Source organism: Bemisia tabaci, chromosome 1, assembly GCF_918797505.1.
Source record: "Bemisia tabaci chromosome 1, PGI_BMITA_v3".
NCBI lineage: Eukaryota > Metazoa > Arthropoda > Insecta > Hemiptera > Aleyrodidae > Bemisia > Bemisia tabaci.
The window spans coordinates 18809596-18830368 of record NC_092793.1 but is presented as its reverse complement, the minus strand read 5'-3'; the positions used below and the strand labels follow the sequence as shown (position 1 = coordinate 18830368).

General features: G+C 39.1%; 1 protein-coding gene across 4 annotated transcripts in view; it reads left to right on the top strand.

The window, feature by feature from the left end:
- Positions 1–20773, top strand: part of LOC109034064 (uncharacterized) — a 107797-nt gene that overhangs the window by 4331 nt on the left and 82693 nt on the right. For all 4 annotated transcript variants that reach the window (XM_019047003.2, XM_019047001.2, XM_019047000.2 and 1 more), the window contains exon 2: positions 6012–6338. In XM_019047003.2, the coding sequence (XP_018902548.2) occupies positions 6296–6338 (43 nt within the window). In that variant the 5' untranslated portion in view covers positions 6012–6295. The remainder of the gene's footprint in view (positions 1–6011; positions 6339–20773) is intronic.

Sequence of the window (20773 nt, the reverse complement as noted above, 5' to 3'; positions counted from 1 at the left end):
ACACAGTTATTCTACTGTTACAACGATAGTAGGTAATGTCACACGGGATTTCACGGTAGCAGAACCGTGGAATTTGATTCTTGTAACGATGAGCACGGTGATATGACCGTGTTCACCGTAATATCACTGTGGGCACAGACGTACTATTATGAGCATGGTTATGCTACTGTGCTCATCAATAATATTACCAAAATTCACGGTTACACTACCGTGGAATCCCGTGTGACATTATTACCGTGCTAACCGTCGAATAACCGTGTTTTTTTCTCACCTATCGCGGATGTGAGAAATAGGTGCAATTTTTGAAAAATTTAGAACCAGTCATCTCAAGTAAACCCGTGCTGGCATTCCTTTCGACATCCATAATAATCAATTTCTGAAATCTTACCTTGCGAGCTCTCATCCCTAGGATGCTTTCTTCGCTCATTTTCTGAATTTTTTCTGACGTGGCTGGAATTCTTTACTCTGAATCGCCCACGCTTTTCCAGTCTAGTTTTTGCTTCGCAAACCCTATGAATTCTTGTCCAAGTCTATGTCGGGATTCCTGGGGCACTTCAATTTTTTTTTATCATTCACGCACACCCACGAAATTATTTCCCCGCTTCCTCCATGAATGCCGAAACCCTGACCATATTATAGGATGCATTCTTATTTTCATGTGGGAGTAACACTCACAATGCTACTCATTTTCACTTCACCGGCTCAAACTAACGGGCTGCGATACAGGTTCGCACAACTTCAGCTCCACTCACGTTTTCCCGCATTTCAATTTTGCACAGGTTCTCTTTCGCACGATTCCTGTCTCAACACGGTATCAAATAACATATGAGTGCCCTGAAAAATGTACTGGGAATCTGGACTCTGGTTTTTTCCCTTTACCCATTGATTTTCCAGGAAATCCAGATTTTTCTTTTAATAAAACAAGAAACGAGCTTTCCCTCAAAAGAGGAAAGTCCTCTTCTATAAAAACGAATGTAAAATACAAAGAAATCGAAGTCATTCCTGAATTTAGTCGTCAAATTTCGTGAGAATCAATCTTTGCGAGCCTTATGAATTTTCCCAGCTCTTCCTGACGACCAGATTATTCTTTTTAAGGGTCATAATTTGCCAGTATTTATCTACCATATAAAACTGACTTGTTTGTTTTGCGTCTGAGAAGAAGGGATCTGAGGTCATTTTAATTTATTTGTCCTGCTGAACTTTATGTCCACCACTCACCAATTTTCCAGAGGATTAAAGTTTCCAAAAAGTGACTATTTCAGCTGTGAAAAAACGCGTTTTTTATGCAGAAAGTGCAAAATTGACATTTTTCATCCAGTTCTGCAAGGAGAGAACTGAATACTTTTCAATACTATCCTACTCAAATTTTCTAAAAGGACAAAGGAAAAGGGCATTACTATGACAATGGTAGCCGACATCTATTGGAGAATCACGGAGAGAAACATAGCAAAGAGTTGCGCAGAGGAGCGATCAAGTGGCGTAACACTAAGCACCTCAAATTTTGCGGAAATGTCTCTTAAAAGGTGACAAAAAGTGACAAAAAATTGAAGGTGATAGATATTCACATAAGGTGCAAAGTTAAGCATATTCTGATACACGATTATTAACCAAAATTTTATGTAGAACTTAATTCGCGCAACGAAAACTACTGAAATCAACTCCTCCTCAGGTAAGGTATGAATGTCTTATTAGTTTACACTGGTTCCAAATTCCACGCTCAATGAAAAACAATATGGTCTATTTGAATAAAACAGCGCAATAAAAAAACGGTTATGATAGGCTTCTTAATCGAGTAATTTTCCCTCCTTGCCTCATGTTAAGTATTAACAACGTGCAACAGCTAAGCCGAAGAACCGTGATTAAGGTTGACACATTTTCATACCGTAGAGACTGTTACGGTAACTTTTAGTGCGCGACAAAACTCTACTTACCTAGACTTTTGTTTTTTAATAAACGGGAGATCTAAATTTATGCATCAAAAAATGTTAAATATTGAAATAAGAGTTGATTTCAGTAATTTTCCTTGCGCAAATTGTGCTCTACATAGAGAGAGAACTCAACACAAAAGTTTGGTTAGTTGGGGAGGTAAAACACAAAATAACCCAAGCCTCCACTTGACTCTGGAGTTTCCCAGTCTCTCTAATGTCTTATGCGCTAAATTCACCACAAACTGTACCAAAATAAACACAAAATTTAGGCTAGTTTGTGTTTAACTGCCTGTATTAACCAAAAGTAAAACAAAAACACAAATATTTGTATCAGTGTACGCAATATTATTATAAGAAAAAAACATATAACACAATTCTTACATTTGTTTCTTGTCAAGTGGTCCATTATTTAGGTTGTTGGGTTTCTGCTTTAAAAAATATTTTATGATGGGTAATTTTTGTGGTGCTTTTCTTTTTATTTATTTTTACTAGTGTACCAAAGGCACCAGGAAAAGGCTGAAACGCGAGGATGGATTAATGCCCTGCGGTAAGGCACTCGAGACTGCTCTAAAAGCGGCAATCATGCGGGGTATAGTGGTTGTACAGGAATGAATTTATCACTGCTGTCGGGAAAAGAGGAGCTCTTGAAAGCTGTCGCGATAACCTGTTAAATATATTACATGATATATTTCCTCTGAATGTAAGGATTTACAATCGTGAATCAACCCCAGCCCTTGTCACGTATTTTGTGCAATCAACACGTGCTTTACATGCATATTTTTTATCGGCGCATGTTTTCACGCCTTTGGAATAGGCGAGAGAAAAAAAATTAAAGAAAAGTTAGAAGTATAGCAACTGGATTGGCGATTTTTTCAATTATGAAATGAGCTTTGGAAAAAGTCTGGGCACGCCCGACCCAGGAAAATAACTCGAGGCTAGGGCCACTTTCACATTTTAAGCGCCCCTGGACTGAACTTTGTTTCGCACTCATAAAAGTAGGTGCTATCGTGTGAGAGGGGGGTGTCTGAGACACTGAGACACAATTCTTCCCCCCTCGACTAGAAGGAGGCGTTAGGCAATAGAAAAATAGATAAAATTCCCCCTTTTTTAACAAAAAAAAAAAAAAAAAAAAAAAAAAAAAAAAAAAAAAAAAAACCACGAAATTTCAAATGATTCTGAGATGCCCGGTTACGAACAGCTTGACGCCCCAAAAAAGCTGGTTTTAAAAAGTAAGGAACAAAGACTCGAAAAATTATAAAAATGTGTTAGAATTCTCTAAAATTTTGTTCCCCTCAGAATGTTGCGGCCCTCGGGTGATAGCCTATGTAGCCTGACGGCAAATCCGGCCCTGCTCAAAGTTTAAGAGAACCCATAAGTGCATTCAAATATTGCTGAATATCGAAATATTCCAACATCCTACCATTCATGAGGAAAGAGCTACAGGGGAAATGTTGGGTGTCATTTTTAAATTTTCTCTCAGCACTAAATATCAATGGTTAAAGTCAAAAATGGTTTTTTCTATTGCAATGTAAGGAAACCTCCAAATCTTTTTTTTCTCTAAAGGAAACAAACAAGGACATCTTCTTGAAATCTTCTTTGAATCATTTCAAGCAAAAAGAGAAACTCTCATTTTATTGTAAAAATAAGTTGCGTGACTTTAACAGCATTGGAATGCATCTGGTTCCTTATAGCTTATCAAACTCGATCCAGATAAACTGCCCACGTCTATTTCACGTGAAATTCAAAAGATGAATAGTAGAGAATCATCCCCCCTCACCGCCCCTCTGAATATCATTCTGCCCGAGAGCTTGTCTCATAAATCACATAGGGGAGAGCGTTCAAGCGCATAATAAGACGAGCTCGTGAAAACAATCTCCTCTTGATTTGAATAACAACTCGTGGGAAACCAATCATGTTAAGTACATTATTGAGCTCATTTCGCGGCAATTAGTGATGCATAGAGGTGCCAAGTGCTCACTTGAAAAAAGACAGGAAAAAGAGAAAAAAAAAAACATCGCTGAGGAAACAAATAAAGGCTCCTAAAGTTTTTAAGGCTTGCGGTGGGATTGCGACGCTTTCAAGTTCGAATTATGAAAGTAACGACGATTTAAAGAAGCCTCAGCAGCTGCGGTCGAGAGCGCTTTTTCGAGAAGAAAAGACTCGGTCCTTTATTCTGTCAGCGGAAGCCGAGGGAATAAAGTTTCAAAATCCCTCTAAAAACGCACCCGAAGTTTCTTTTCCCTTCTCACAAGTGCAGATTTGCCTTGATTGTCGCGTCGTTAAGGACAGGCCAAACTTTTAAATGAGGTATGAATGAAGTTCCCGCAAAAAAAGGAACTTTGTAGTTTAACTAACCATTCCAATGTAAATCTTTACTAGGAACACGATAGCGTCTCAATTTGTTCTCGCTAAAGTCAACTCCGAAATTTACTTTCAGACAACACTCCCGGATTGAGGGCTGTATTGCGGGTCTGTACAGGGTGTCCCAGACCACCCGGAATGCGGATACTATTTCTGCACGGTTCGGAAACAGAGGCGGATACATTAATTTGGCAATGCCGGATTCCATCCGTTTAAACCTGTGTTAAACAGTCGATTTTCGTCAGAGCACCTGGCCCCTCCAAGAATCGATACATTTCCATGGGTTTAAATGGAGAAAAAAATTCTGTCAATTTACTGAATCTGTCAATGCTTGGAAATTACGGTAAATTAGCAACCAATATGATACGCTCCAAAAAAAAGTACCCTTTGCAAACTGATACAAATGTTCTTCATCACGACTGATTAAAGCATGGCACAGGAAGTTGTGGGATTATCATCATTATCCTGTGTAAACATGACATACGTATTACATAGAGTCACTGTTGCGTTGCAAGCGCTAGAAAAGTTAAACGCCTTCAATTGAATGCATATGCATCACGCACATCCATCGAGTACGAATAGTTGTATGCAGCGCCGGAGTGAAAGTCGCATCCTCTCGTGACTGTGATTGCGCATCTTTCAGCCATCGAGACTGCATATCTGAGTGGTTTATTGACGTTTTTTACAAAAACTGTTTTCCGTTGTTTAAAAAGTACATTGTTTAGTGCGTCAGAAAATGGATCTAGTTCAGCTGTTAGGTAATTCTTAAAAAATTTCACCGCTAAAATTTGAATTAAAGCTGAAAGTTTGTGAATGCGAAAATCAACCATGCGATCGACTGACCGGATGAAATATTTTGCGTTCACACATTTTCAGCTTAATTGCAGTGTTTAAGAACCAGGTTTTTAAAGAAGAAACAGGCTGAATGTGCAATTGATCTGCATTTGCCAACAATTTTGACGTGAAAGCAACAATTCAGCAAATTTTGATATTGATATGTTTAAACTTCTAGCGTATGCACACTTTGGTAGAACACTCTTACCATGTCTAATACTTATTCTGCCGTGCTAAGGAAGAACGCCGTATGAACATTCGAGAGTTGCCAAATTACCCCGGATAAAACATGTATTTTTGAGGACGACTATGCGTATATTTCTTTAAAATTTTCAGACATTTTAGGCGAAATTGCGAACAAAATTTTCTGAAAAAATTGAAGGAAAAAAATTCACGCGATTTTCCCAGTAAATTAAGGTTTTATTGAAGGAAACTTGGCAACGTCTAAAGGCTTATGACACGATGTTCTTACGGCCGTAAATAAACAAACAAGATGGCTGTTATCAGCAAGCAAGATTGAGGTTATACACATCTTACATCCTCCTGTGATAAAGGTGAAAGGCGATTTAACAATGTTTTCATGTGTTTTTCGTGTGTTATTCATAGCTATGCTGGTTTAAATTGTTACTGCCGTATAATTGAAATTTTTGTCAAATTTAGCTTCTTATCGACGTTACGGTGAGCCGCCATCTTGTTTGTTTATTTACGGCCGTAAGAGCATCATGAAGCCTAAAAACTCGTTGACCAATCAAAAAGCGGAACAGTTTTCCTGTAGTAAAAAGATACCAATGGCCATACTCTGTTTATGAAGGTACTCTACATGGCAGTACTGCTCTTTGGATAGGTATTTCAATTTTGACTTTTGTGGAAATATTTTGTTTTTTACAGAAGCACCAAGGTCTCACTTCCCGAAAAACGTTAGAACTGAGACGTGGCGTGCTAAATTTCGGACCGGAGAAAATAAACGTGGATTTGATAAGATTGCCGTGCGTGTCGTTCTCGTATTGCGGAGTAATCCCATAACTCAGTGGACTTTGAGGCGGAAGGCGGACTCGCGCGCCCTGATGAATTTCATCGTCGTTGGAGTGGTGCTGGTGGCGATGCAGCTCAAAATCCTGGAAGGCGAAAAACCGGAGCTCAAACAATAGTCTCGAATTACCCGGGATTCCGCGATGGTCAACCTGCTCTACCTGCCGGACTGCGCCCAACAAATCGGTGAGTGATTGTGTTTCACGGAGCTTTGATTTATCTCCCTCGCTGCCCCCGCCCCGCCCCATTCCAGCCCCTGCCCCCCCCCCCCCGGGTCGTCTCTGCCCCCCGGATGAGTCTTTTTTTAACCCCTTTCAGCCACCGGTCAGTCGACTGTTATCTTAATTGATATATCGTGTCCGATCCCTACTCGGGGGAATTTAATCATAATCAATTTCGATTCGAGTATTAATGGTTGCCGATTTTCGCTCGACCACCATGTTGTCTTTCTGATGAAGAACCGCTTACCTCTCATTCTACCGTGCTAAGGAAGAAAGCTGTGCCTATGAACCTTTGTACATTCTCAAAGCGTTATGAGAAGTGGGGAGCAGTGGCGTGGCGTGCTTTGCGATTTATCGATTGATTTGTCATTTGAACCTATGAAAAAGAATCGATAAACAAGGTGTTCGTAACGAACGCCTTAATAATCGATTCTTTACTATAGCTTCAAGTGGGGAAATATCGATAATCGATTGTTCACGCCACGCCACTGGTGGGGAGGAGTCCCCTCCCCTCCGAAATTGAACGTCATTCATGTGTTTTATGAACGATCCCTAGATCCGTTTTTATCGCTTAGGAAGACCGCATCAAAGAGCACTCATGGTTGCTTTTGACGCATGGATTCGCCTGACAAGAGGTCGGAAAGATCAAACGAAAAATTCAAAGAGTTAAGTTCTTTCCAAAATTTGATGGATTCTATCAAGCTGAATTCGTGATTCTGGCAAAATGGAAACAGTTTTTTTCTTCTTCCATTAAAATCCAACATAAGTAATCGATTCTAGGTGAGGCAGACTGCTTCGATATATATCGATTGTTAGATATTAGTTTAAATACGCACGCCGAATTTCTAAATATCTTTGAAATAGAGAATCTCTGCTGGTTTCGATCGGTTTTAGAGAAAATATTCCCCCGTTATTAACCATGACTGAAAAAAGCGAGGTCAGGATGGATGATTCGCGATTCGGGTCTTCAACCGTTTTTAGACAACGGACAGAACTTGCATGTTGAAAACTATTTTCGGGTTCAGGAGTTTGCATGTCGAGAGATGTCTAGTTAAGCACACCTGATCAGTTGAAACCAATTTATATTCTGACGGCTGCTCATCCGTCTAAACCGAGCCATTAAAAGTCACTCCCGAGTATAGTCTGGAATTTTGCCCTTTGCTTCAGCGCAAGAATAAATATCTAAATCACCTTATATTTCCAGAGGTAGGTGGGGGTTGAGGCATCGGGCTGACTCCTCGATACTCATAAAAAGTAAATTGTCAAAAACCCCAAATCGAGCCTCGGTATCAATGGAATTTTACGGAAAAATCGACAAAAGTTACGGTAGGAAAACCGCCGATAGTAGGTAGAGTGTTGGTCAATTTTTGCGAGCATAAGTACAAAGATTGTCGGACAAATAATAATATTGCTTCATGTTTTCTTGAGACTTTACTTTTAGCGGTTACATCCTTCTTCAAATAACGCGATCAAATAAGTTCAAGGATCGGAGGGAACTAAGCTTTGGTTACGCTAATCATTAAAAGTGAAAACTGTAGCCTAAACCTACAGATTGTCCACGCAAAATTTCATACTTCGAATATATACCGAAATTCGCACACCATCTAAGATCACTTTTTTCTATGGGGAGACAACATCTCAATTTTGGTTATTAGTCATGCATGTATTTTGGAGGCTCTTGTTTGGTGGTTGATCCACGTACTATTTGAGTAGCAATCTTAAGTTAGAATTTCATCACGTCGTTTGGGAGAACGGGGAGAAAAACGGAATAGGCCAGAATAGAATGAAAAGAAACAGAGCGGAAGGTAACAAACCGTTAAACTAGGAACTAGGAATAGGAGTTTTCGGGGGAGAATTCAGTGCCGAGAACCGGAAGGGGAAAGTTCCCAGTCGATCCTCAATAAGTGAGTGATTGAGAACGTAAGTGAGTATTTCTGTCCAAGTTTCCTGGGAAAGTAGATTTTAGATGACAATTCCTGGCAATAATCCAAGGGAAAAAACCCTGGCGTTGTGACAGGAAAAAGTAAAAAACTCCATCATCAATATTCTCTCCTTGCTGATCGTGATAAAACTGGCAGCTCCACGCGCCAAATCAATATCGTCAGAGGTCCGATTTCGGACATCAAAGTTTTATCCGTCGAGGGTTTCGTGAAATTTTATATCTCTGCTCCATGGGACTCTTTTTACCTCGTTTTGGTGTCATTTGCGCTTTGTATGAAAACTCATTTTCTATTTCATTATTTTTTCAAAAGCCTCGTAATCACATATATAGCATCCGATGATCCGATTGATGAAAGACTTAAAAACGGGTCATCATTGAGGTCTCTGATCATTTTTTTTTTTCATATAGTACGAATGAATTCAGTCCACATTTTAAAATTAATGATGTTTTTAAAAAGTAGATTTTTTTACGAATGAAAATTAAATAATTGATCTTTTAAGGAGCTAGATCACGTATATATTTGATTTTTAAAACTGATAAATGTGCCTTTATCGATAAGAAATACTTCCAAGATGAGTTCCATCTTACGGAATCCCGCAAAGCGTCCTCTGGAGGTTGGGCCGCATAGTGGCCAGGAGACAGAGTGCAGAGTGGTTTATTGCATAGGTTCTTAAACTCCCTATATTTGCATGATTCTAGCACTTAATTCCACCCTAGTAGTTCAAGGTCCTGAATCAAAGGACCCGACTCGGCTAGCGGACTAATTGTTGAAACCGACAGACAAAGCTATAGACGAAGAAGACGTAGGGAGTATGGAGTGATCCTATTGGTTGAAATGGATGGTTCCTATAGACTAAGGGAAGAAATAATGGACTAACTAACGGGTCCCCCGTGAGTTGTCGTTAGTCGGTCTATTACCTACCTCCTTGGTCCACTACAACAACCCGCTTCCACCGATAATATCCCTCCAAATTCTTGTTGTCTTCTTTGTCTATAGCTTTGTCTACCAATTTCAACGATCAGCCCGCAGACTAGGTTTTTAAGTAGGTAGTTCGTCTCTCTGCAGTATTTTGTCTCTGCTCCCGCAGGAAAATCCCTACAGTGACGTCACTTCTACATCAATCTATGTTTACAGCCATGTCGTAAACATTTTGTCCGCCGCACGGTAGAACGCGCTCGCATCCACCATAATTAATTTCCCTTTCCGACTTTCACTACCTCCTGCCCCTCAGCCTAAATAAAAGTCAGCTTTGATACCGGCCGGCGCGGCGGCGCGGATTGAAATTGAGCGCTTTCCAGTGGAAATTGAGCGATTCAGTGCTCGTAATTTCCTTCTTTTAATTAAGAAATGTTACTTTTTTCTTATTTACTCTCTCAGTCATCGTCTTCCCGCGTAGCGAGCGGTAGAAGGTTTTGCTCACTGCTCCGCGAGATGTCGATCTGCTCAATGTTCACCTCCATGAACTTTTTCTTAACATTTTTTCTCCAATTCCACTCCAATTGCTCCTCTCTTTTCATACGGACAATACGTTTTCCAGAAACAGTTTCAGTCTTTACCTCAAACGTGCAACGCTGCAATGCCGATTGATTTCTTATGCCCTGTTATATGGCTAGAAAACTCGGAATACTTTCGGATGATAAGAAAAAATTACTTTGAGGATGTATTTTAGTACATTTATTGGTTCAAGTAGAAATGAGTTGATTGAATTGTTTCCCCATTTTTCCCAACTCAAAAATGGTATAGAACCATAATTTTTGAAGCAGCTTAGGAAGTCAGCGAATTTTTACTGAGCAAAAAAATCTAATGAAATGGCATTAAAAAATAAAATAGAAAAAAATTAAATGAATATCATTATAAATAAATATCATTTGAGATTATACTTATACATAATGAATAGCATCGTGGTTTGTTTTAAACTTATTATTTTGATTTTAAGTCGTCCAACCATGTTTGTTTCATAGAATAGAGAGTTTTAACCACCAGTGCAACGCGTTCATTTGACACTGCCTGACTTCATTTCACATATTATCTTTTTTTTGACAGAAAACTAAGCAACATAACGCCTCAAAATTGTTTACGGATTTATCATATTAGGCAGTTACTTGTAATTTTGTTATTTAAGTATGATATGAAAAGAGTGGGAAACGTAAATTGTATTAATAAGGCTATTTGGAAGCATTAATGCTAGAAGGAGCTATGCGCATAGGGCTTGAGTGAAACATGGATTCTTTCAACAGAATTACGTTCAATTTTGGTGAAATCTGTTTTATAATCTTCTTAAGTCATTACAAGAAATAAAAAATAATAATTTTAATAAGTAGGGTCCAGCGCTAACAATTCTGTTCAATCTATTTCAATTCAATTTACCTCAAGATTTGATTTCGATAGTTATACATAGAAAACATTGTCCAAAATTCAGTTTTTTTTTTAGGGAAGGGGGCATCTGATTGAGCATAGAGCCAATTTTAACAAACAATCATAAAGCTTAGCAGGAGTTTCTATTAATACGTAATTTGAAACACACAATTAAGTTCCTCATCTCAAAATGAATAAATCTGAGCAAAAAATATAACAACTTGCGCAAGTTGAAAAAGAGAGGGAGCGGGAAGCTGTCATATAAGTGTGTTCGAACGGGGCTGGTATCAATGTGAATGCGTCATGTTGGGCGTGACATCTCTCATAACACCATTTCCTGTCCCAAACCAATTTCACCCGTGCAGGGAATAGGGAAGCGTCTCTCTGAATAATTCCACCCTCGCATTGTCCACGAAACACTTTTCTTTTCAACTCGCGGCTCTATTTAATACAGATTCAAACGGTTCTCTTTTTGATTGATTTTTTAATCATCAGCCTTAGCGTTCACGTTGCTGACGTCCAGTCATACGAAAGTAGCAAAATTTAGCCGTTCGTGAACTTCCGAGTTTATTATGAATTGCAAAAACGAATTTTTATTCCCACGGTTTAGGCGAGTAGGCGAGGCTACTGAATAGTACTATTACTATGTACCATACTAATATTACTGTTGCTAGTGCTATACTGCCGTGCAACGCAAAAACGCCGCAAACGTCATTTTACATCTTGTGGAAACAATGTATCATAGCAGAAAAACTTGTGTACCTTTGGACAATGTCATTACAGGATTTTTGCGCAAATACTATCGAGAACTTAACCTGAAGGTGCATGCGTAAAACAGTTTTTATTCTATAAAGTGTTAAGTTGCAATAAACGAGGGAAAATGTTGATGGATTTACGGCGTTCTTGCTTAGTACGGCAGCAGGGCCGGAATAAGGGGGGGGGGGGCAACATGGGCTGCGGCCCATAGCGGCAAATCTAAGGGGCGGCAAAAATTTGCAATTTTTTTAAGTGTAGATATAAAAAAAAATCGGATTTTGAAAAAAAAAAAATTACAAACGAGAAAAGGCGACAAAATCTCTCATTTTCCGAGAGTATAGTAATTTCTAATTTTGTCATCTATCGGTGACACCAGAGACATCACCTTTAATTAGTCGAGTTAAAAGAGAAAAACGCAATTTGGCCTGGAGCGGCGCGGCGAAGAGAGCAATGATGACGCGGACTCGAGATGAAAAGGAGAAGCCCTCGGCGCGGCGATCGGCATGTAACACATATTAGCGCCTACAAGACTGCACGAATACTTCACGCATTGCATCAAACACAGTGCGGTCATTGCGGTCAGCGTGAAACGGATAGCGCCTACAAGAATGCATGAATACTTCACGCATTGCGCCAAACACAGTGCGGTCAGCAGCGGTCGGCATGAAACGCGTAGCGCCTACAAGACTGTCGGAATACTTCACGCATTGCGCCAAACACGGTGCGGTCTGCGCGGCGCGGCGGCGGCGGAAGTTAAAATCATTAAACCACATATATGTTTGTTCTCTCATAATTTTTTCGATCATTCCTTATGAATGGAAGGCCTTGTTCACACAGAGATAGGTTTACGAAACTTAACTTTCGCGCAAAGTTCTGTGAACTTATGCTAGTAGTGTTGACAGGGTTTTCCCAAAAAATGTGTTCAACACGAGTAAATGCGTCTTATGCACCCCTCCCCTGCTGGCACGTTCACTAGATGGTTTATATCGAGTTTCAAAACGAATGAGAAGGGGGCAGCAAGTAGGTAACTCCGGCCCTGCACGGCATTATAGTAGTAGTCTTTGTTGTACAAAAGAAAAACTGAAAAGGCTCTGTCATTTTGGATCCTCGCAGTATGCCGCGGCTTCGATGCATGCGATACAAACTGAGCTCTACAATGTACAGAACAGATTTTCCTCCGCATTTAAATCACTCGAATTGTTCAGAGTGAAATTCACTTCAGTTTATAGGATAGGCAATCTCTCGGATTGTGTGAAATGGGCATACCAAAGCCGACTCTTTCTTAAATTTTGATTTCGAATCATACAGCGAAATAACGAAACGCTGCGAGGATTCGAGTATCGGTGTTTTCCCCTCTGAAATGCCGGCGGGACTTTATTTTAGGAGACGGATCCTTTCGCTTCATTTTCAATCTGTTTTCACGACTGTCGTCGATTTCCGTCCGTTTCCTAAAGCGTGAAATGGCTCTCCCATCTTGCCCATGATTGATTTTTTAATGAACTTCCTAGCATTGCACCCCCGTGCCACACGCGTGGTGCCCTTCCCTCCGCTGCATCATAATATCAATTCATTTATCTTGAGAACGGGCAACACCTGTATTTGCTCCCGCTCCCAGTCAACAGCACGACTGCCGTTTCTTGTTAGTTTTACGAAGCGCGAAATTGGCTCTTGCTGTCCCAGACGGAATGATTGGGTTTCAAGATTTGAGTTATTTCAATCACCGCTGCGCTCCGCTCGATGAAACTGCATTCGTACTTTAGATTGCAGTTTTTACCTTTCTCTCCGCCGTATTAGCCTCCGCAAAGATTGGATTCAATAAATATGCAAAATAACTCTGCACTCCAAGGCGACTTCCAAAACAAGGGCATCTTGTGTACAGAGATGTCCTACTTGTGACGAGATTTCATCATTCATCACGCCACTTTTGAGTTAAGTACGTAACCAGAATAAACAATTAATTTAGTGTATCTATCAATTCGTTACCTAATTTTTCAACTTAGGCGATTCTTTTAAAATTACCGAACTCAAGAGTCCTAAGGAAGTTCAGTTTAGATTTATAAATTGAGTTTATAACCTAAGTTACTTTTGATAATCGATTCTACCCTCTTCGATGCTCATTTTTACTGCTTCGTCATGAGAGAGTAAAAATATCACAATTTTTTGTAATTTTTTTTTTTTTTTTTTTTTTTTTTTTTTTTTTTTTTTTTTACCACTTCAATAAGCCTACAAGGGCTAATCCTTGCGCTTTATTCCCGCCCCTCTATCCCTACAACCAGTCCCAGGCAACCATTGTTTGAGACCATCAAACTCGGGTCGCCTGGCCGGGAATCTAACCCGGGACCAACTGAACTACTAAGAGCTCATAGAACACCATTAACAATGTTTTTTTTTTTAAAAAACGTAGTTCCTTCTGAGTGCGGAGAAGTCGAAGCACTTCGGCCCAGACCAGTAACGGGCGATGTACGTCTACACAGCCCGTAATAACGGCTCTTAGACCCGGAGCTTGTTTTTGAAGTACATTTGGAAATCTCGATTCTCGTGATCTGTCCTCCACTCACCCTTTTTAATATTGTGCTTTTAACTAAACCTCACGCCAGCGACAATGGACCGCTCATCAGGCTCCGCCGAGCTCTGAAGCTCATTAGAAAACATTTGCGGTCGCGCGCGCTGAAATTATTCTCGCTTAGATTTTAATTGAAAAAAATTACGACTGACACAACGCCGGAGAAGGGGCTTTAATCTTCATAGCTAGGAGCCACCGCTTTTTGATTTACGCTTCGCGTGGCTGCTCGTGCCCGTGGATTCCCATTCCGCCGTGCTATGGGAGAACGCCGTATGAGCCTTTGGACGTTGCCAAGTTTCCCCCGATAAAAACCGAATTTACTGGGCAAATTGCGAATATTATTTTCCAAAATTTTTAGACAATTCTGTGCGCAATTTAATCTAAAATATCTGAAAATTTCAAAGAAAAATGTGCATAATTGCCATCAAAAACACATATTTTATCAAGGGAAATTTGGCAACTCTCGGATGTACATACAGCGTTTTCCCTTAGCACGGCAGCATTTTCTAACCCTCGACTCGAGTGTTTGGGTCGGTTTCTCGCAAGTATTTTTCACTTCAAACACAACTGAAAACCATAGTGCGATGGGGGCTACAACGGTCGTGACGTACTAATATTATAATGTTCGAGGGGTTGAAATTAACTTCCAATCAGTTGGGTTAACGAAGTAAATAATGAGACGCGTGCTCTGGGACAGTGAGATGCTCCACGGTTAACATTTATTTAAAAAAGGGTTAGTTTATATTATATTAATTGTAAAAAAATTGTCTTTAACTAAACAAAAATCTACCAATTTTTTTTCTTCTTATATGTATAAGGGGAAATTACCTTAACTGAAAGGGTATTATTGTTTGAGTATCAGCATTTTTTTTTTTAGAAAAATTCAAATGTAATTATTTTTAATCTTTAGTAATCTTATTTTGTAGTCGTTGAAAATAATCTTATTCGGAATTAAAGAAAATCATTTGAGTAAAAAATAAATATTTCAAGCGACAAATCTTTTCTTTAAGCATAAAAGAAAAAAATCTCTAAAAACCGAAAAAAATATATACGAGGTTTAAATGGAAGAAATCCGGTGTTGCCAAATTGATGGATCCGCCAATGGTAAGGCACGAGACGCCTTTTTTGTGGAAGTTTTAATCGTTTCGCAAGTTACAAAAAGAAATTAGGTAAATAAATTTGGTTTCTTGTGTGTCTCATATTCCGATCACGAATGTTTGAGAGTCACATATTATATTTTTACAAAATAGTATCTGCGGAATTCATGCACATTAATTGAGGTAAGGAAAGGAAAGTATGGTATATTGGATTTCTGTTTAAAGTATGTCTAGAGTTAGAGAGCACCGCAAACCCGTCTAGACTGTACGGCTTTATGAGCAGGTTATCCGTTCTCAAATTAACTTTTATAAAAAGTTACGTAGCTCCCGGCTGACGCTATTTTACTCCATTTTTTAATCAAATGTTTGCATGCAATGCAGCGATTTGCAGGGTCGTTGTCTAATACAAATATCGACCGATGACTCCTTCCAACTCATTGTAGCGAGCAACATGCTCTCTCCCCCTGTCGGCCACCCTGCAGCCTGCGGTGTGGGTGGTTCTGCGGTTTCCATAGGGGCTACTAACTTTGAGATTGTTATTAATACACTCCTGAAAATATCTTCCAGTATCAGGAACTTTAATGCATGTGTAAAGCTCATGTTGTTTTGAATTTGAGTATACACTCTCAGAAGTTTTTAGTGGTTTTGTTGTTCCGTATTCGCGAAATAACGTACATTTTCCACTCAGAATCCTACTGAGATTGTCAAGTCCGTAAACACAGAGCAACCCAGAATAGCCCGAAGCACATCAAAAGGGCCATTCTTTGCCATTAATTTTGATCTTTTGCTATCTTTTGGTCCTCAAACATAGTTGACTCGGGAAAGTTTTCCAATGAAACTATGATTCTTATGCGGCGAATGTCAAACTGCCATTTTTTAGGTAGATTAGATCGAAGTTGTTGGGCTTTAAGTGTTCCAAGGACAGCTCCTTCATGCAATATTGAACTTTTCAATTACAAACGCTTCAAGTGCGTTGTTTTGGTGCCGTTGTTTTTCTTCCTGTAAACTTTCACACACGCCATGAAGAGCAGCAAAGAACACATGTTATACATGTCTGAATACATATCTTATCGTCGCGCACTTTTAAAGCTCGGGGAAAAGGAATTTTTACATCAATGTTATCTATCAAAATTATTATTAAATATGAGTTGATAGTGATTTTATGCAGGTCCTATTGCATGTTCAGAGAATACTATCGAGAATTAGGGAGCAGAGCCCCCTGGCCGCCACGCGGCCCAACCCCCAGAGGGTGTTTATCGCGCACCCTGCTCTAAAGCCTGCTTTGCAGGTCCCTGAAATGTTAATCTGAACAGAACGGGCTCATCTAGGGACTTTATAAAAATAGGCCAGGTAGATCTTCAGCACAAACTGTGATGCATAATTAAACATCAACATTGTTCAGATGGGAAAATTCACAGCTTTATCACGTAATATAAAAAAACCCTGGGTCATATTTTCAAAATTAAAATAGAGCGGGGTCATTTAAGGACTATCACATGTCGATAGTTACAAAAGCCATGGAACTCAGCCCGGTAGAGCAGTAGAACGAACTGCCAAAGAAATGAAAATTTCGGGGTTTTGAGAGTATGCACGAAGTTTTTAAGATCAAAGTTCAACATTTACATAAAAAAAAACTGATTTCATGCGCAAAAACTCGGTGCTCGCAGTCAGAAAATTCCGGGAATAAGAATTTTAAATAGGGAAGTTAATTCGTATCTATGTTGCCGGGATATAAATTAGGTCAAAGCGTATAATGAGATAAGGTGTCAATTATGTTCGTAAATTTTGCTTTACTTCATTAGGCTTTGTATGCATGGACGAGCCGACAGGAAATTGGGTCAAAATTTCTATCACGCAGCGCGTTAAAATCGGTATTTACTGACGCTCCTGCCATGAACTTAGTATTTCAGGTGAATTGACGAGAGAAGTAGGTATTCAAAATTTGATAATTCAGAGTGAATTTAATGCTACGCTGTTATTGCAGTAATAAACTTAGTTATTTTAGTACTTAATGTCAGTTACCAATCTGATCTGATGTAGACTTAATTGTCAATTTAATTTTTATTGAGCATGCTGGCGTGACGTTGTCTTGGTACAATGACGCAGCAAGTGTTTCAGTGTGTAACACAGTGTGTGTGGCTAGCAGTATCTGTCATGCCGGTGAATGGAGAATTGGGATGTAAGAGGCAAAAAATAACCTTTTAAACCTCTTCTCTCAAAGCGTTTTCTCTTTGGTACCGCTTGGCAGTAGGAACACATTCGCACATTCATGTTCAAAATCTGTACCCCAACTTTATTTTATTAAAGGTGAAATAACCAACTCCATTACTTGAAATGTTCATTGATTTGTCTTCACAAAGAGGAAACGTTTTTAAGAGCTGACGTCGAGTTCATTTATATCAAGAAGTCTGAATCAACCGATAGTTGCAAACCTATGTGCGGACTCATGCAGTCATAGTGCAGAATTTGTAAGTTGGCAACACTGTTTTTCCTACATTTAAATCCATTTAAAATATCGATTTAAGGTGAGGTAAGCTACTTCAAGAATCGATTGTTTTACAAATATTTAAATGGAGGAAAAAAGGTGTTGTCAACTTTCAAGAATCGCCACTGTACCATCGATATACAAATAATATGTTAATAATCTTGCCGATGTCTTAAACTGAAAGATGCTAACTCTGATTCTCTTTTGAAATTCAATTTTTGACAAGAATTTAATCCAAAGTAGTTTATGCACCTAACAGCAGCTCCAAAAAACTTTTGAAAAGAAAAAACCCGGTCTGGATTGTCTCGAATTAAAAGCTTCGAGGAGAAAAAAAGAGTCGATCTGAAGTTGGCTGAAGTCCAGGTTCGGATTGTGACACTTTGTTGACGTCTCTTAAATCTGTAGCTCTGTTTGTAATCGTAACTCTATGCTCAAATTAATGTAACCGAAGTGGCTAATTTGTTTTTCCCCTTTTCTCATATACTATGTTGGTGCACGTGCATGATAGGACGAACATTTTGACAGGAAGGGGACTTGGTCGTGCAAATCACACGTATGCGCCAATGTCCGTAAAGCGCATAAGGATTTCCGTTAACCATTTTTACGTTCACTTCCGTTACTTCTACCCACGACAGTTGCCTGGCCGAGTTCAATAACTTAGCACGGATAATCGTTCTGCTCACCAAAGCGTGAGCACCACATGTTTGGCAAGACATCAAGGTTTACAGAACAAACGGAAAGGGGCAGAACAATGGTGCCGTATGAGTATAACTTTGCGCACTTTATTTATTACTTTCTAATTACTTTCCTGAGTCTTTTTATTCTCAAATTTTATGTCCCCTTTTCTTGAAACCTCAAAATGTTATGTTCGCACACCCTACCGGTGCCATACAGCCATTAGATGCTTTGGAACCCAATATATTTTATATGCTACTATTTATTTAAGTATTTTTTTATATTGAATCCATCTCTTTTTATATTCTCTATTTTATTATTGGGAGGAATATAGTCAAAGTTCATAAGCTCTGCATTCCGCAAAAAAGAGCTGATACCTAGTAATCAGTTCATTCAACTTTACGGCATCACCAATTTTAAAGCTCGGTCAAACTGTTGTTCATTTGAAGGTTCCCAATCCTGCTCATTCTCCCTTTATTTACAAAAGCATACAAATAGACTTTAATGAAACATTAAAATAACATTTCTCATCCTGTAACTCGGAACAATCACGGAAGATCTTAAAGCTTTCTTACTGGTTTAGCCAGATAAAATAGGCAGTGAAAAACTTGCAACGTCGTGAATTGAGGTATGAATGATTTTTATCTCATCGTTGATGACGAGAAAATGTGCAACTGCGCACGCGCTAGAGTGTCGTTTTATAAGTGTTAATCGTGATCTCCTGCCATCCAGTCAAAGCGACACTGTCGAAGGCGCTCTGAGCAACTTTTCCACCACAGAAGTATTGCACAGTATCGGACGTAATTGAAGGCGCACTGACGTTTGTAAATTGTCTGGTTTCGTTTACCACTGTGTGGAGTCCTGTTAATCCTGAAATGTGCGGCTACTGTGATTGATTTTTGTGAAAGTTTGTGCCAGGTCACATCGACGGTCGATTTTGACTTTTTTTTCGCAAGCGGGGAATTTAAAATGACATGATAAAAGAGAGCCAAAATTGTTTTGTTAAGACTTTTGGTACGTTGCGTTTATTTTCAAGTTTATATACGTATATATTCATTCAAACATAATTGCCAACACGCTGAAATGGGCTTTGTTTCTACACGTGTTCCGTTATTTTGACGCGCTAACACTTGCGTTTGAATAAATGAAAGCGTATATATATTTCTTCCTACGACATCCGAGACATTTCAAAAACTTGAAAATAATGAGATACACTTCATCATGGTATCCTGGCGCCATAAATTGTAATGGAATGTTAACTAAAACCACTTAAATTCAAAGAGGAAAATTGAAAAATCACGAGAGAAACCTGACGTAAAACGAGATTATTCAAAAATAATTGCTGCAAACATAATCCGACATTTTGGTTCGTAACGAAATGGTTCAGGTACTAAAAGAGCGGGATTCGGTGCCACTAGGAAGAAGCTAGGGCGAGAATTCATTCCTGCCATCAAAGTTGGCGCTTTAATTGTGTTTAATGTGTTCGGGAGGTAATTTCGTGAGCAGCGCACTTTTGTCCTCGTGCATAGACCGTATACAGCTTTCGCTTCCTGCTCGCCAAAAATCTTCCCACCTCCACAACCGTGTTGCCTAATTTCAGGGGCCAGCACATATTGTTACAACTAGACACATGCAAAATTTTAAGAGTAACTGGAATTACATTGTTTTACACTGAGTTTATTGGGCGAAACTAGGATCATTTTAAGAGGCTACTTGCCCAAAAGCGTAACTACAGCAATTTGTTGGTTTCAGCCTGACCCTCCCCCTTCTGAGTCTGAATTTTTACTCTGAGTCTCTCCATCAGAAAGAGGGGTATGAGCCTAAACTTTATGAAAACCTTTTTAGGGTGCATTTCGAAGCTATTCTAAACTCGGTTGCGTGCAAGCTCTAAGGTCGAATATACTAGTAAATCCATGAAAAGCATCACAATCGTTTCTCATTTTTCTCATATCTTCATGCACTGAAGCGAGAAAATTTACGGTCTATAAGGATTTATTCTATCGTCCAGATTTTTAACTGGGGAAGTGGTAGGAGATTATACTTTTCCAAAACATCTCAGAATTATGCTCAATGTGTTTTAGTCCACAGTTTCCGCCATGTTTTATCGTTTTGTTTATTTCCTCTTTACGGTTGCTCGAGATGTTTTTTTTTTTTTTTTATCTAATGCTGTTAGAAACTATAGTGAGTGCTTACCTGGTGGATGACTTCAATTAACGAGTTATTTTTCAAGGGACTACAATATCTCCATCAATTATGAGTATTAAAACTTGGCGTATTAGATGGATATTTTCGAATCTTTGAATCTCTAGCTGATTTGAACATTAATTTATTTCTATTTAAAGGTAGGATGCCAGATGAGCGTCCGGATTTCGCAAGTTTCTGCTGATAAAATACAAATCTTACTGGAAACTTCTTTACACTTGTTCGGATTTTCTCAAAATTTTCTTTGTAGCTTAAGTTAACACAGATTTCAAGAAAAATATTCATCATTTTTTTACAATTGAACATTTAATCACGAGGAATTTT